Consider the following 12,507-nt stretch of genomic DNA (forward strand, 5'->3'; position numbering starts at 1 on the left):
AATTTTAAAACATTCTAAGATCAGAGTTTTTCTGGGTTGCCTGTTTCTTCTTCCTGGCGTGGTCACATAGCTGAAGGGCATTTTCTTAGATTTTCTTCCAGTTCCATTTCCTTCATCATATTTTGGTCAAAAACAAACTTTATTCGCCTATATTTTTGATTATTATCAGCAATATTTATCAGTCATGGCCAATGCAAGTGGAGGACAAGCAGAACAGCCTTCTAACTTAAACACAGATCAAGTCAGCTTGGACTTTGATTCTTTGATCGAAAATGACAAGAACTCCAAATGGATTGTTTGTAAGTTTTGTAGATCGAAAATCCTGCGACCAACCTCAGCTGAATTTATCGAAAAAGAGGTGAGATATATGATATAGGAGGGAATATATATTCCGTGTATATTAGACAAGGTGATTCAAAGTAATGCTTCACAAAGTAGAAGAAAGATGGATTTGAGAAGTGTCAATAAAGGTTTTAGTTTTATAGGTTGGGGAGGGGAGGGGAGGGGAGTGGAGTGTATAAGCCAAAAAAAAAATTTCTTTCTCTTTAGGGGTAGTATGGAGATAAGTGTGAAGTGTGATAGAGAGCAAAAGGGACATAAACCAATACTGATTGCAGGGCTGTCAACCCCCGAAATATTCAAATCTGGAGAATTGATAGGGAAGGGACATGACGTCACAGCGTGTCAAAAAGCGTGCGAAAAGATGTCTTTCGCTTTGTAACATTTGATGTGATTGGTTTATTTCTGACCAATCAGATTATCGCTTACATTACAATGGCCTGCTTGCAAGAACAGCCATGAGGAACGTTTTGATTTTGTTAGCGATGTAAAATAACACAAACAATATAAAATAATTGGAATTTTATTGTTGTGAAAGTCAAGTCTCACAAGAAATGGTCAGCTTCGGGGATTATCCGGGAGATTTGAGACTCTAATCTGGAGACCGGGAGATAAAGTCCAAAATCTGGAGACTCCTGGTTTATCCGGGAGAGTTGACAGCCCTGGATTGGAGTTTGGGGGGGGGGGGGGTCAGCTTGGGTGCTCAGTTGATTGCATATGTCTGCCACATTAGTGTAATCTGCTGTCTTTTCAAAGTATTGAAATGGCTTTTTTTGTGTTTGCTTGATTTGTTTGATATATTCTAGCTCCTTACTGCTACAAGGATTTTGTGGCTTTAATGGAAAATTGGAAAGACCCAGAAAAATTTGACTAAGTGTTTCTATAACATGACTTAGGTTTATGGACTTCCTGTGGGAATTATTATAACATAATGCACATACTGGCCCCCTGTCCCAATGACTAAACTCTGGGACTCTCACTAAACCTGCATTGACTCTAAGGTTTTTCTACCATTATTCAAATTAATGAATATTTTTCATCTGTAATTTTTATCTAGTTCTTCCTGCCAAACATGCATCAGAAGACAGAGCTTTGTGTAGAGAACCCAGAGGGGTTGACCCTAACAAAACATTGGATGGTTGAAAACATGATGACCTTTGAGAATGTTGGCTTTTCTAAGACTGTGAACTCTATTAAGTATCTAACATGTGCTGACTGTGAGATAGGACCAATAGGATGGCATGATATTCAGGACAGAAAATTGTCATATGTTTCACTGGAGCGTGTTAATTATGAATAGGAATTTTAATTTGTGGTGTGATTTGATGTGTACATATTATCCATTTGAACAATTGTGAAGGAAAATTGCTCCCCAGCGAGTACTTGCACAAGTTAAAAATAACTTGAACAGAAACAAGATTTAAAATTTTTAAAGGAATTAGACCGAAACCATACATCCATGAAATAGTACTAAATAATTAGTACAAAACAGCACCAATGAAACAATTTAAAGCAAAAGAAATGTGTTTTAGTGCTATTTAGTTTTTGTGCTATTTCACACATATATGGTTTGCACTTTGGTCTCACATTCACTAGAAATGATATGAACAGTTAGAGAATAAAAATAATCTTTTGTTATCTGTGTTTTGTTTCTAAATTAAATTAAAATGGTAATAAATTATACAATGATACATTCTTCACGTAACTTGTAAAATATGTCTTGTCAAGCCAAGCAAGTTTGCTTCGATTTTCTGTAAGAAATTTTAATGATTTTAAAATCACATCACACAACTGAAAGAGAGTTTCATTCGATATCCAAAATACCTGGATGTCAAAAGAAGACCAGTTTATGATCTTCTGAGAATGAAATGATTCATAATAAAAATGCAATTGATACCAAAGTCAATTCCCAAAGCTTTTCAAGACAAATTTCCTAAGTTGAAGTTGTAGGGTTGAGCTTGCATTGCATTAAATCCATTTAACACTTAACAGCTAACAGTCATCTTCCTATGCACACCCCAATTGGTCAAGAACTGTGCTGTATTAGTAAATCTTTTTATTTGTGCTCTGTTCAGAAATACAGCACTTAATGCGATTTTCCATACTCTGTGAACTTGGTAGTTACAAGCTGCAAGCTGAAATGTGTTTTCTTGCTACCCATCAATCAAAATAAATTAGTACCTTTTATGTTCTTGATTGGTGGCAGTAAAAAAACAATTTCACATCAAGCCGTTGAAATGTCTGGGTTCTCAGAAAATTGAAAACTGCAGTGAGAAGTCTTGAAAGCACTTTTGTGCTCCTCTTCACACCTCGTTTTTATCATTTTCTTCTTGATGTATTTATCGAAGGAAGCACTGAAAAAGCCATTTTCTTTAACAAATAAAATATCTTAGACTGAATGGAATTTTTATGTTGGTTTTTTGGATCACATTAGTAGTATAGGGAATGGGGGTTCCAGCGCAATCTCAACACGGGCAAGACCCGTGTCAAAAATCCACCTACGGAAACAACCCACTCCAAGTGTGGTTGGGGGCAACAGCGCAAATATGTTAGTCTATATATGGAGTGCGAAGATTGTAAAGAGTTTGTTTATGATTTCTGTGTAAAGTGCTTGAAACCCAAGTTTGTACCTACTAAACCAAATAAGTATATTTGTTGTGACAAGAAAATGCAAATAGAAGACGACACGTCAGCACAGTGTTACGAATGTGGTAAGAATATTCGTAATGCCGTACCAAATGCTACCAAAGAGCAGTATTACGCTAATGGAGGCCGTAAGAAGACCCCATACAAAAGAATAAAATACTTCAGAGACTGGATGAGTCACATTCAAGGTCAACGGCCGGTATATTTAGACAACGAAGTAATGGAAAGAATTATGAACCATTTAGAAGAGTCAACCCCACAAAGTCTACGGAAGACATTGAAAAAATTAAAACTAGGGAAATATTACAAAGCTATTCCCTATCTTTTGTCTGAAATTACCGGTAAGTCTATTCCCGAGGTTTCTGATATGACAAAAGCCGAGTGGATGTTTTGTCGGCTGGATAAGGATATTCCTTATTACCCTGATGTAATCTACGAAATATTTCACGAGATCGACCCCAACCACCCCCTGTTAGGATGGATTCCAAGAAGATAGTGAATCTTATGGCATAAGATGAGAAATTACGCGTAATAATTCGCCAAATAAGGTCATGCAAATAATTTATATTACGCGTAATAATTCGCTAAATAATTTATATTACGCGTAATAATTTACTAAATAAGGTCATACCGTGTATTATGGTATAAATCTTATGCCATAAGATTACGCGTAATTTCCAGACTGTCGTTCGATATGTAAACGAAATCCTGTTACGCTCTTTTCAAAGCAGATGTTTACTGAGCAAGCTTTCTTTGAAGCTCTTCTTTTGCTTCTTGGTAGATCTTTTTGCGAGATTCCTCGGAAAGATCTTTTACGACTGTTTTTTTATTCCTTATGTCCGACTTTAATTTCTCGTACTTTTCCTCTTCAGCTAAGATAAGCGAGAATTCTGCGTTGTCTATCTTTCTATCACGCAAAGCCTTTGAGACAAGGTCAATGATAGTATTTACTTTAGCCCTTGACAGAGCTATTGTCGTGTCATGCTTGGATATCTTGCTTGACAACTGTTTCATAACGCCTGTTGTAACAGCTGAAATAATACCGCAAACGGCGCCGACGCTAGCCAAAGGAACTCCAACGATTATTCCCGGTCCAGTAAGCGAAGTAGCAACGCCAGTGCCTGTTAACGCCACGGACATGGACCCGGAAGTTATCGCGATTTTATGTAGTATGCTTCGGGCTCTGGCGTACTTTTTCCTGACCTCTTCGTAGTGTTTCGCTTGCCCTTCCAAGTAAGCCAGGATTAAGTTTGCTTTGTTGAGTCTAAAGTTTTCAGCGTTTAATTCGTTAGGTCCCTCCCTAGGTAAATTAGGATAAAGTGGAGGTGCTGAAGGTATAACATCCATTATATATACTAATGTACGACGCTTTTGGGAATGATATTGAGGAGTGGCCTCATGGCAACAAACGTAACTATGCTAACTGGAGAGCCTTTAGGAAGATGTTTCCGCATGCAGACCCTAGTAAGTTCGAAAGAAGGCCCGATGGTATTTACTATAACGGCTCTAGGATGTACAGCAACGAGGATTTGAAACCCACATCGATTAACAAGATAGAGGATCAGCCGAAGCATCCACGACATGAACCCACACATGTTACACCTAAACCAACACCCGTTAAGCCCGCTTGGCCAAAGGAATTAATACTTGGTACCAGTACCTATCCTATTCCGGCCGTGGAGCTCACCGATAAGCCGCAAGACATTAAGAAGCTCCCATTTAAGATCTTCGTGACACCATCGAAGTTTTTCATAGCCAAAACGAGCGACGTTTTTCAACTAACACCGCCAGCCGTGGAAAACGTGAGTGATTACGCCAAATGGTCCGAAAGACCAAATATGAAATATTGGTCCCAGCAATTAAACTTTGCCGTGTGGTGTGCGACAAGCGGCTGCGGTATTAGCTATGACTTAATTAAACCCGATACCCAAGCCGGTTCTATTTTGAGGTTTCATGTCTTGTTTACGATTAGGAGAGTTTTAAGCGAGCTCCAAGCTGTACTGCCATGGACTAATAGCTTTGTTTGGACCGGCACCAGATATAATAAGAGTGCCTTCATTAAATTATGTAGGGAGTTTAACGTAGCGAACCCCGACTTTAGGTTTAAGGGTCGATCTGAGAGTTCAGATGAATTTAACTTTCATTACACCAGCCCCCACGAAGATTCTCTTACGGCATACTACACATCCACCCATAAGGATAGAAGTCAGTATAATTGGTTCATACCTCAGAAAGGTAAAGGATTGACAAAGGCAGGTTTGGTTCGCATAAATAGCAGTATAGAAGCACTTGTTTACTGCGTCTTAGGGGCACAGGTAAATACCCGCAGCCCAATGATTGGTGCCCAAGGTGCTTCACAGGAAACGCAACAAGAATTCCTAGCCCTGTTTGAGTCTGCAATAATAGAAAATGATATATCTAAATCGGTGCAGAGATATCAATTAGCGGTGCAGCAGTCTAAAGTGCGACTGGATTACGCTTTGTCACCTGGTTGCTGGTTAATGCCAAGTAATTTGGTTATCAACACTAATTCCGTTGTGGGTTATAACAACAAACTTCAACGAGCTACTAAGGATATGAAGTTTGGGGTGAATGACGTGAACTCTGACATGACCAAGGGCATTCCTCACTTTGTAGAGAAACCAAAAAAGGAGCACACAGAAAAACCATTAAAAAAGGCGTACGTGCTACCAAAGAAACCAGTAAAGAAGGTTATGCCTGCGATACGTGAGGAATATGACCACAACTTACTAAAGGCCGGCTTAGCAGCTGCAGGCGTTGGTCTGAGCTATTATATATGGCGATGAACAACCCTTACGTAACTGGAGTAGATTGTGTCTATACAACTTACACAGGTGAGAAAAAATATGCCCAAGCATCTTGGGTTGATGTCACCGGAATGTCCGTGAATTTGAATTACTCAGGAAAGAAGTTAATCCTTTGTAGTATTTGCATTGGCACGAGCAGCCATGCCAACGTGGGCTTCAGGTTTCTAGATGACAACGGCGTACTGCAGCCTATGCGTGCGAAGACGAACAACAGGGAGCCTACGCATTTCTCCGTAGAGCCGCCAACGAATAGCGTCGAAAATCTATCGGTTTGGACTCTTCATATGGTTGCTAACTGCCATGGGAAGGTAAAGCTGCAAATGCGTGTAGATGACACCGGGAGTGTTTGTGTGAATAGCATAGAAGATCAAAGAGATACGACTTATAATCACGAGACCATAAGCACCCTGACGGTAATAAGTCTTTAGAAGATAACCTTGTTGCCTACCCCTAAAACGAAGGGAGCCTGTTTTCCTGTAATATATGAATCCACATTTAAGTGAAATGCGCTATGTTCACTACTTAGACGTGAAGGAATACGTAGGACATGAGTGGTTCGACACGGGAATATGGGTTAAAGTTGGAGGACCTGCGTTAGTTATTTGCACCATTTGCATTAACACGGGACTTACCGCGAACGTAGGGCTTAGACTCGTTGATGAAAATGATGAGCCTTTGCTCCCCTATCGGACTTCTTCGAACAACAGAAGAGCTGCTCACTTTTCGATGGAGCCAAACAAAGGAAGCTCAGAAGACTTAACGCCGGTCACGTTTCATATGATGGTTAATTGTGAGTATGCTAAGTTACAAATATTTCCCGATGATGCTTCCAACGATGGGTCGATACTTAGCCGCGCAAGGATAAATAGCATTGGTGTGGGTAGCTTTATTACCGACGCAGCTTGGAGTCATAAGCCTATTTCTACTATAAGCGTGCTACCGCTAATACCAAATTATCAAGGCGGTGCGAATACTATCTTTACTTATCCTCAGTCGAGGACGCCTCGGACGCCCGACAACGATAAGCCCGACATAATACATAAGGATAAGATTAACCCTTCATCTTCTTCAGGAGTACCACCCCAATAGCGACAACCAAGATCCAAATGTTATTCCCCACAAACTTTAGCAGTTCTCCGCCAGCCCTAAGTGCCAAGGAAACAACCGAACCCAGCAGCCCAGGCAAGCCGGCTGCCATCTTTTTTCCCAAGTCCGTCAGCCCATTGCCTAATTTCTTTACGCCCGCGCCCGTAGCCTTAAGCGCGTTAAGGATTACCCCTACTACGCTCGAAATAGCGACCGCGAATGCCAGCGGAAGACCATACTTCATCAGAGCTCTTTTTACCTTTTCCTTGGTGGTAAGCCCCAATTCTCTTTCCAGGTTGTCCTTTTGCACCTGTAATTCCGCAACCCTCTCCTGAAGGGCTTCTACTTCCCTTCGGGCTGCCTCCCTTTCTTCTTCGGGGCGCGCCTGGTCATTGATTATTTCCTGCTTTTCGGATATGTTTTTTTCCAGGTCTTCGATGGCCTGATCTCTTTGCTGGATTTGCTCTTCTTTATTGTTGATTTCAGCAACTAACTGCCGCCGCTCCACCAAAGAACCCTCTATGGTGGTACGTAAGTCCTTGGCTTCTTCCTTGCTCATATCCAGGTCTTGCAGGGCGAGATTGAATGCCCTTTGGGCGCGGTCCCTTTCGCGAAGAGAAATGTCTCTTCGTTCTCTAAGTTCTAATATGTATCGATTCTTGTCGTCAAGTTCTCTCTTTTGAGCATCGAGGAGTAGTCGGTTTTGTCGTATGTAATCTGCTTCCCTTTCCTCCATCGCTTGCTTTAGCTCTTCTACTCCCCTTATCGCCTCAAGACCTTTTTGTTGTCGCTGCATTATGGTCTTAACTCTTTCGACGGCTTCGTCGATATTCTCACTATTTTCTCTCATTCTTTCGGGTAAGTTGGGTTCTCCTAATGCCTTTCTAAGGGTTGGAGGAATATTTTTATCTGCGTAGTATTTACCATTTATGTCCCTGATGACATATGGATGAGCATTAGACCTATTTAACCTTGCTACTACGACTTCCCTACCCCATTCGTTATCCGCGTCAAACATTACTTGTACTTTGTTTGGATCCCAGTTTGGGAATTCTTCCTTGATCCTATCAAAATCGTCTGGGGTTTCTTCCATAGATTCGTCCATTTGTTCCTGAACCCTACTAAGCCATGCAGCGCCGGGGGCTTCGGGGATGTTGCCATCCGGACCAAAGCTGCTTTCCGCGGTTTTGCTTCTAGGAGGTTTCATCATCGTGTTACTACCAAAGTCGATGTTATCGAGCTTTATGTATTCTGGTATGGGTTTACCTGGGTTCTTAGTGCGGTATTTGTCTAGGAAAGCCATCCAGCCGGCGCGGGCTCTCTTTCCAAACCGACGCACCATGTTACCTCGGAATTCCGTAGGGTCGTTGGTTTTAGGTAGTAAAGACTCGTATTCATCGTCGTTAATGTCGACTTGACCTTCTTCGGTGGTGGGGTCAAAATCCGTTCCTTCTACTTCCATTATATATGATAAGCTCAAAGTTAAACCCCAACGTATTACCTAAGCAGGTTGGCGGACTGAAAGCAGAACGCACCTTTCACCGTGTCACCTTTACCCCCAGCAGCGCTAAGCCAGGGGAAACCCTGTACGTAGGCGTGCCCCGCCTAACGGATAACCTAGTCTTAGTTCCTGGCACCCTGGCGCTAAGGTTCGACCTAGCAATACAACCAAGCACTGCGGACGCGCGTCACGTTGTCAACGACCTTGGTCGCAACATTGTCTCAAAGATGCGGGTGAAGTTCGCAGGGGAATCCCTCTTGGACTTAAATAGGTACGATCTGTATACCACGTACAAAGACTTATGGTTGACTGCATTTGACCGCGCGCAAAGGATAGAGCAGGGAATCGCCAGTGAAGCCATACGCAAGGTAAGAAGCGCAACCGCTAGCGCCTCAGGAGAAGACGAAATAAAGACGGCTTATGGTACTAAATATGTTATTCCATTAGATTTCGAAGTTATCACGAATCACGGCGTATACTACCCAAGGCAGCTAAGCGAACTGCAGTTCGAAGTGACCCTAGCAGACACTACGAACATCCTACAGGGAAAGGACGTAAGTTCCTCAGCCGTCCACCCATACTCCGTTACTAACTTAGAGCTGCAGTATGAAACGGTATACAGCGAAGACTTAGCACGTAGCGCCGGTATGGAATACAGCGCCGGGAAGGCTTTCCTTTACGATCACGTCGTGATGTACAAGACGTTCAGCTTTACAAATAACGTCGAAGAGGTCATCAACCAAAGCATTAACCTTCCCAGACGCAGCCTTACAGGGATAATGTTACTGTTTGCAAAAACATACACGGCAGGATTGCGTGACTCCGAGGCGTTCTTTAATCCTAACATCACTAACGTAGGCGTTAGCATTAACGGAGTACCTAATAAGGTCTACTCACAAGGGATAAAGCCTGCGGATATGTACCGGGAAGTCGCGCGTAAGTTTGGCGACCAAGTTGATCCAAAGAAATTCTTTAAGGATAAGTATGCGCTGTGGATCGACATGCGTACGACGAACGACGAAGATCTACATGGACAGGGCTTACGTCTGGTAAATACCCAGGACGGTATTACGTTGGAGATCAAGCGCACCAAAGACGCCAGCGACACTACTAAGATCAACGCATATATCTTCGTAGTCTCAGACGCGCAGCTAAGCGTGGAAATGAATCAGCTAAAAAGCGTTGCCTACTAGGCTCGCGTTCCTTGAGCCAAGCGAAAGGATGAAAAATATTCCTTACGTATAATATGCTCCGCGTATTCGAAAACAACGAAACTAAACTGCAATGCCTAGTGCAAAGCGACAAGCTGTACTTTAAGGCGAAAGAGGTAGCAAAGGCATTAGGTTATGCAGACACCAAAGATGCCATTAAAGCCCACGTGCGGGATAAGCATAAGAAGAGGCTCAATGAATTTAGAATAGAGGTGAATCGCCTCCCTTCGGGTTCACACCCACAATCCCTGTACGTGACGGAATCTGGTTTGTATCAATTAATATTTAGCTCCAAGCTACCGACAGCAGAGGCATTTCAAGATTGGGTCTTCGAGGATGTCCTACCTACGTTAAGGAAGACGGGGAAGTACTCGTTGGATGGTTCAAATAAGTTGGTCTTCAAGATCGAGAATGAGTTTGACTTACATAAGAAGGTCATCGATTACATACGCCGGTTTCACCCTACGCTGTTATTAGCACCTGGACTCGGGGAATTGCAAGATACCACCAGTAAAAGGATAACGTGCTGGCAAAAGGGCTACCAGGCAGGTCAACCCGACATCTTAGTTCTTAATGCACATAAAAGATACAATGGGTTATGTCTGGAACTGAAGACGCCAAAGGGTAACGGCGTATTGTCCGACAAACAAAAAGCGGCATTGACGCAATATGAAATGAATGGTTATCTTACGATGGTTTGCAACGATTACGATCTGATCTGCAGGGAAATCGACCGTTACGTCGACGGCATTCGCATACCTTGTCCTGGCTGCGTTAAGGCTTTCAAGTCACAGGAGACGCTACAAACGCACCGAAAGATATTTCATAAATATAATGATAGTTGAACAAACTCACTGGCGCGAATTAATACAAGGCATTTCATACAAAATAAAAAATTACGTTGTCTTCGAGGACATTAACCGTTTAAGGTTGGTCCTCTTAGACGGCAGCCAAGAGTACAGTTTATGGGCTCCTGACTGCGTACGGTACGTACTGCAAGGCGAAGAGTACACTCACATACGTAGCTATGGTAAAGTCAACGGTCGATGGAAGTTCGACGTTGAAAGAAAGGCGGAGGCTAATCCATTGTGTGATTAGTCGTCCTCATGGGCTTCTAGGTATTGGTCTGCTACGTCGGACCTCATTTTTTCCGACATGAAATCGATCGATATCGTAATCAAGGCTCCTCCTGCGAACGCTGCGACGTAAGGTAACATCATATATTAGACCATTCTTTTCGTATTGCAAGGTAATGGTCTAAAGGCTTGGGACCTTCGTACAGGCAACACCAAATATGTTGACCGCTGCGTTGACAACCACATTTATCGCAGATGCCGTCCCAGTGTTCTCGGTTCTCCCATCTTACTCCTTCGTAGTCGTCAAAGCATACGAAATCTTGGTCTATTTCTTTTTTACGCAGCACTAAAGCCCGGCTGGTTTCAAGGGGGCAACATCGCTCTGCTAAATCGCCGTGGGTTTCACAGACGACTTCTTCGAGGTGGTAACGTCGGCAGCGGTATTTATGCCAGTTTTCTTCGAAGAGGGGTTCATCGCATCGGCGGCAATGACCTTTAAGGCAGACTCTATGCTCGCGGTGATATCGTAGGGCCTGTACGGTGGACAATTCCTTACCGCAGTTGCCACAAACAGTGCTGATGGTCTTCTGACAGACTTTCTTGGAAAGGTGGTATTGCAGTCGCTGCTTGCTACTAAAGGCTCTATCGCATTGCATGCACTTCATTATATAGGTCTTATTTTTTATTGTTATTTTGTTAAACCCTGTAAGAGGGTTTCAGGATAGGGGCTATTATTTCTTGTTATTTTGTTAAGCCCCCATTAAAAGATGAGGTATCATTCTTTCTCATCGTTGAAACCAGCAAAAAGATAATCATGTTAACCATTCTTCGATTACGATGATTTAACAAAATAACAATAAAAAATAGACCTTACTTGAGACCTCTTCGCAGCATTTAACAAAATAACAATAAAAGAGAAAGACCTATGCTAATTCCTCTTGCTGGGGCTTAGTAAGATCTTCTTTGCGACCTCTTACTCTTCTCGAACGTCGTCTAAAGTCCTTTGTGCTTTAGTATCCGCGGGACACCAATGTCCAACGAAGTCTTCTTCAGAGAATACCTTATTACAGTGGCGGCAGGTGTATTTTTTACACGGTTTGGGTATCGGTGTTTTGGGAGGGATTATGCAGTCAGCAGGTAGTTCGCACGTAATGCAGTCCATATATCTATGGGGGATGTCGAATGAAGTCCTTAATGGACTCCTTAGCCCAGCCCGCCATTGTCAAAAGCGCACCAAACCGTTCTGCACGCTTCAGACCGCACATTTCATCGTACAATTCCTGCACGCGCTCTTTTAACCGATCTATCTCTTCCCTTTGCATTTCTATGGTATCTCTTTTATCTTTTGCGTCGGCGGCAATCCTTCTTACTGCTTCCACTGGATCCATCTATATATAAATGGGATTCATTAGATATAAATGAACCCGAATCACATACCTTGTAACGCTCTGATAGTAGGACCCACCGGCTGCGGTAAAACACAGTTCGTGGTAGAGCAGCTATTAGAACCCTTTAGATACCGCTTTGACTACATAGTGCTGCTTTGTCCCACCTACGTGAATAACCGCACCTGGACGGGTATAGGAGTGAAAGATGACGACTTCTTCGTAGATATCTTAGATCCTAACGAGTTATCCAGCCATTTGAAGTTCTGGCACAAGCAATTCCCTAAAGATACGCAGACTTTACTCATACTGGATGACATCGCCTGCGGGGACGACGTAAAAAGACGCACCTCCGAATTAGTGAAGCTCGCTTTCAGCGGCAGACACGACAATATCAGCGTTTGGTTGCTTTCCCAGCAGCTTACCAGTGTCTCT

General features: G+C 42.6%; 2 protein-coding genes across 2 annotated transcripts; both read left to right on the plus strand.

Annotated features, from left to right (window-relative positions):
• Positions 1 to 71: 71 nt before the first annotated feature.
• LOC116297844 (guanine nucleotide exchange factor MSS4) lies at positions 72 to 1,977 on the plus strand. Its single transcript, XM_031706152.1, has 2 exons — positions 72 to 358; positions 1,397 to 1,977. The coding sequence occupies exons 1-2, from the start codon at positions 185 to 187 to the stop codon at positions 1,637 to 1,639; spliced, it is 417 nt and encodes a 138-aa protein (XP_031562012.1). The 5' UTR covers positions 72 to 184; the 3' UTR covers positions 1,640 to 1,977.
• Positions 1,978 to 5,170: 3,193 nt separating this feature from the next.
• On the plus strand, positions 5,171 to 6,041 carry LOC148909411 (uncharacterized). Its single transcript, XM_089034565.1, has one exon. The coding sequence runs from the start codon at positions 5,319 to 5,321 to the stop codon at positions 5,790 to 5,792; it is 474 nt and encodes a 157-aa protein (XP_088890691.1). The 5' UTR covers positions 5,171 to 5,318; the 3' UTR covers positions 5,793 to 6,041.
• The last annotated feature ends 6,466 nt before the right edge of the window (positions 6,042 to 12,507 follow it).

Source organism: Actinia tenebrosa, unplaced genomic scaffold (assembly GCF_029948245.1).
Source record: "Actinia tenebrosa isolate PJP-AT-01 unplaced genomic scaffold, QUT_ActTen_1.0 PGA_scaffold2__45_contigs__length_23673736, whole genome shotgun sequence".
Lineage (NCBI taxonomy): Eukaryota > Metazoa > Cnidaria > Anthozoa > Actiniaria > Actiniidae > Actinia > Actinia tenebrosa.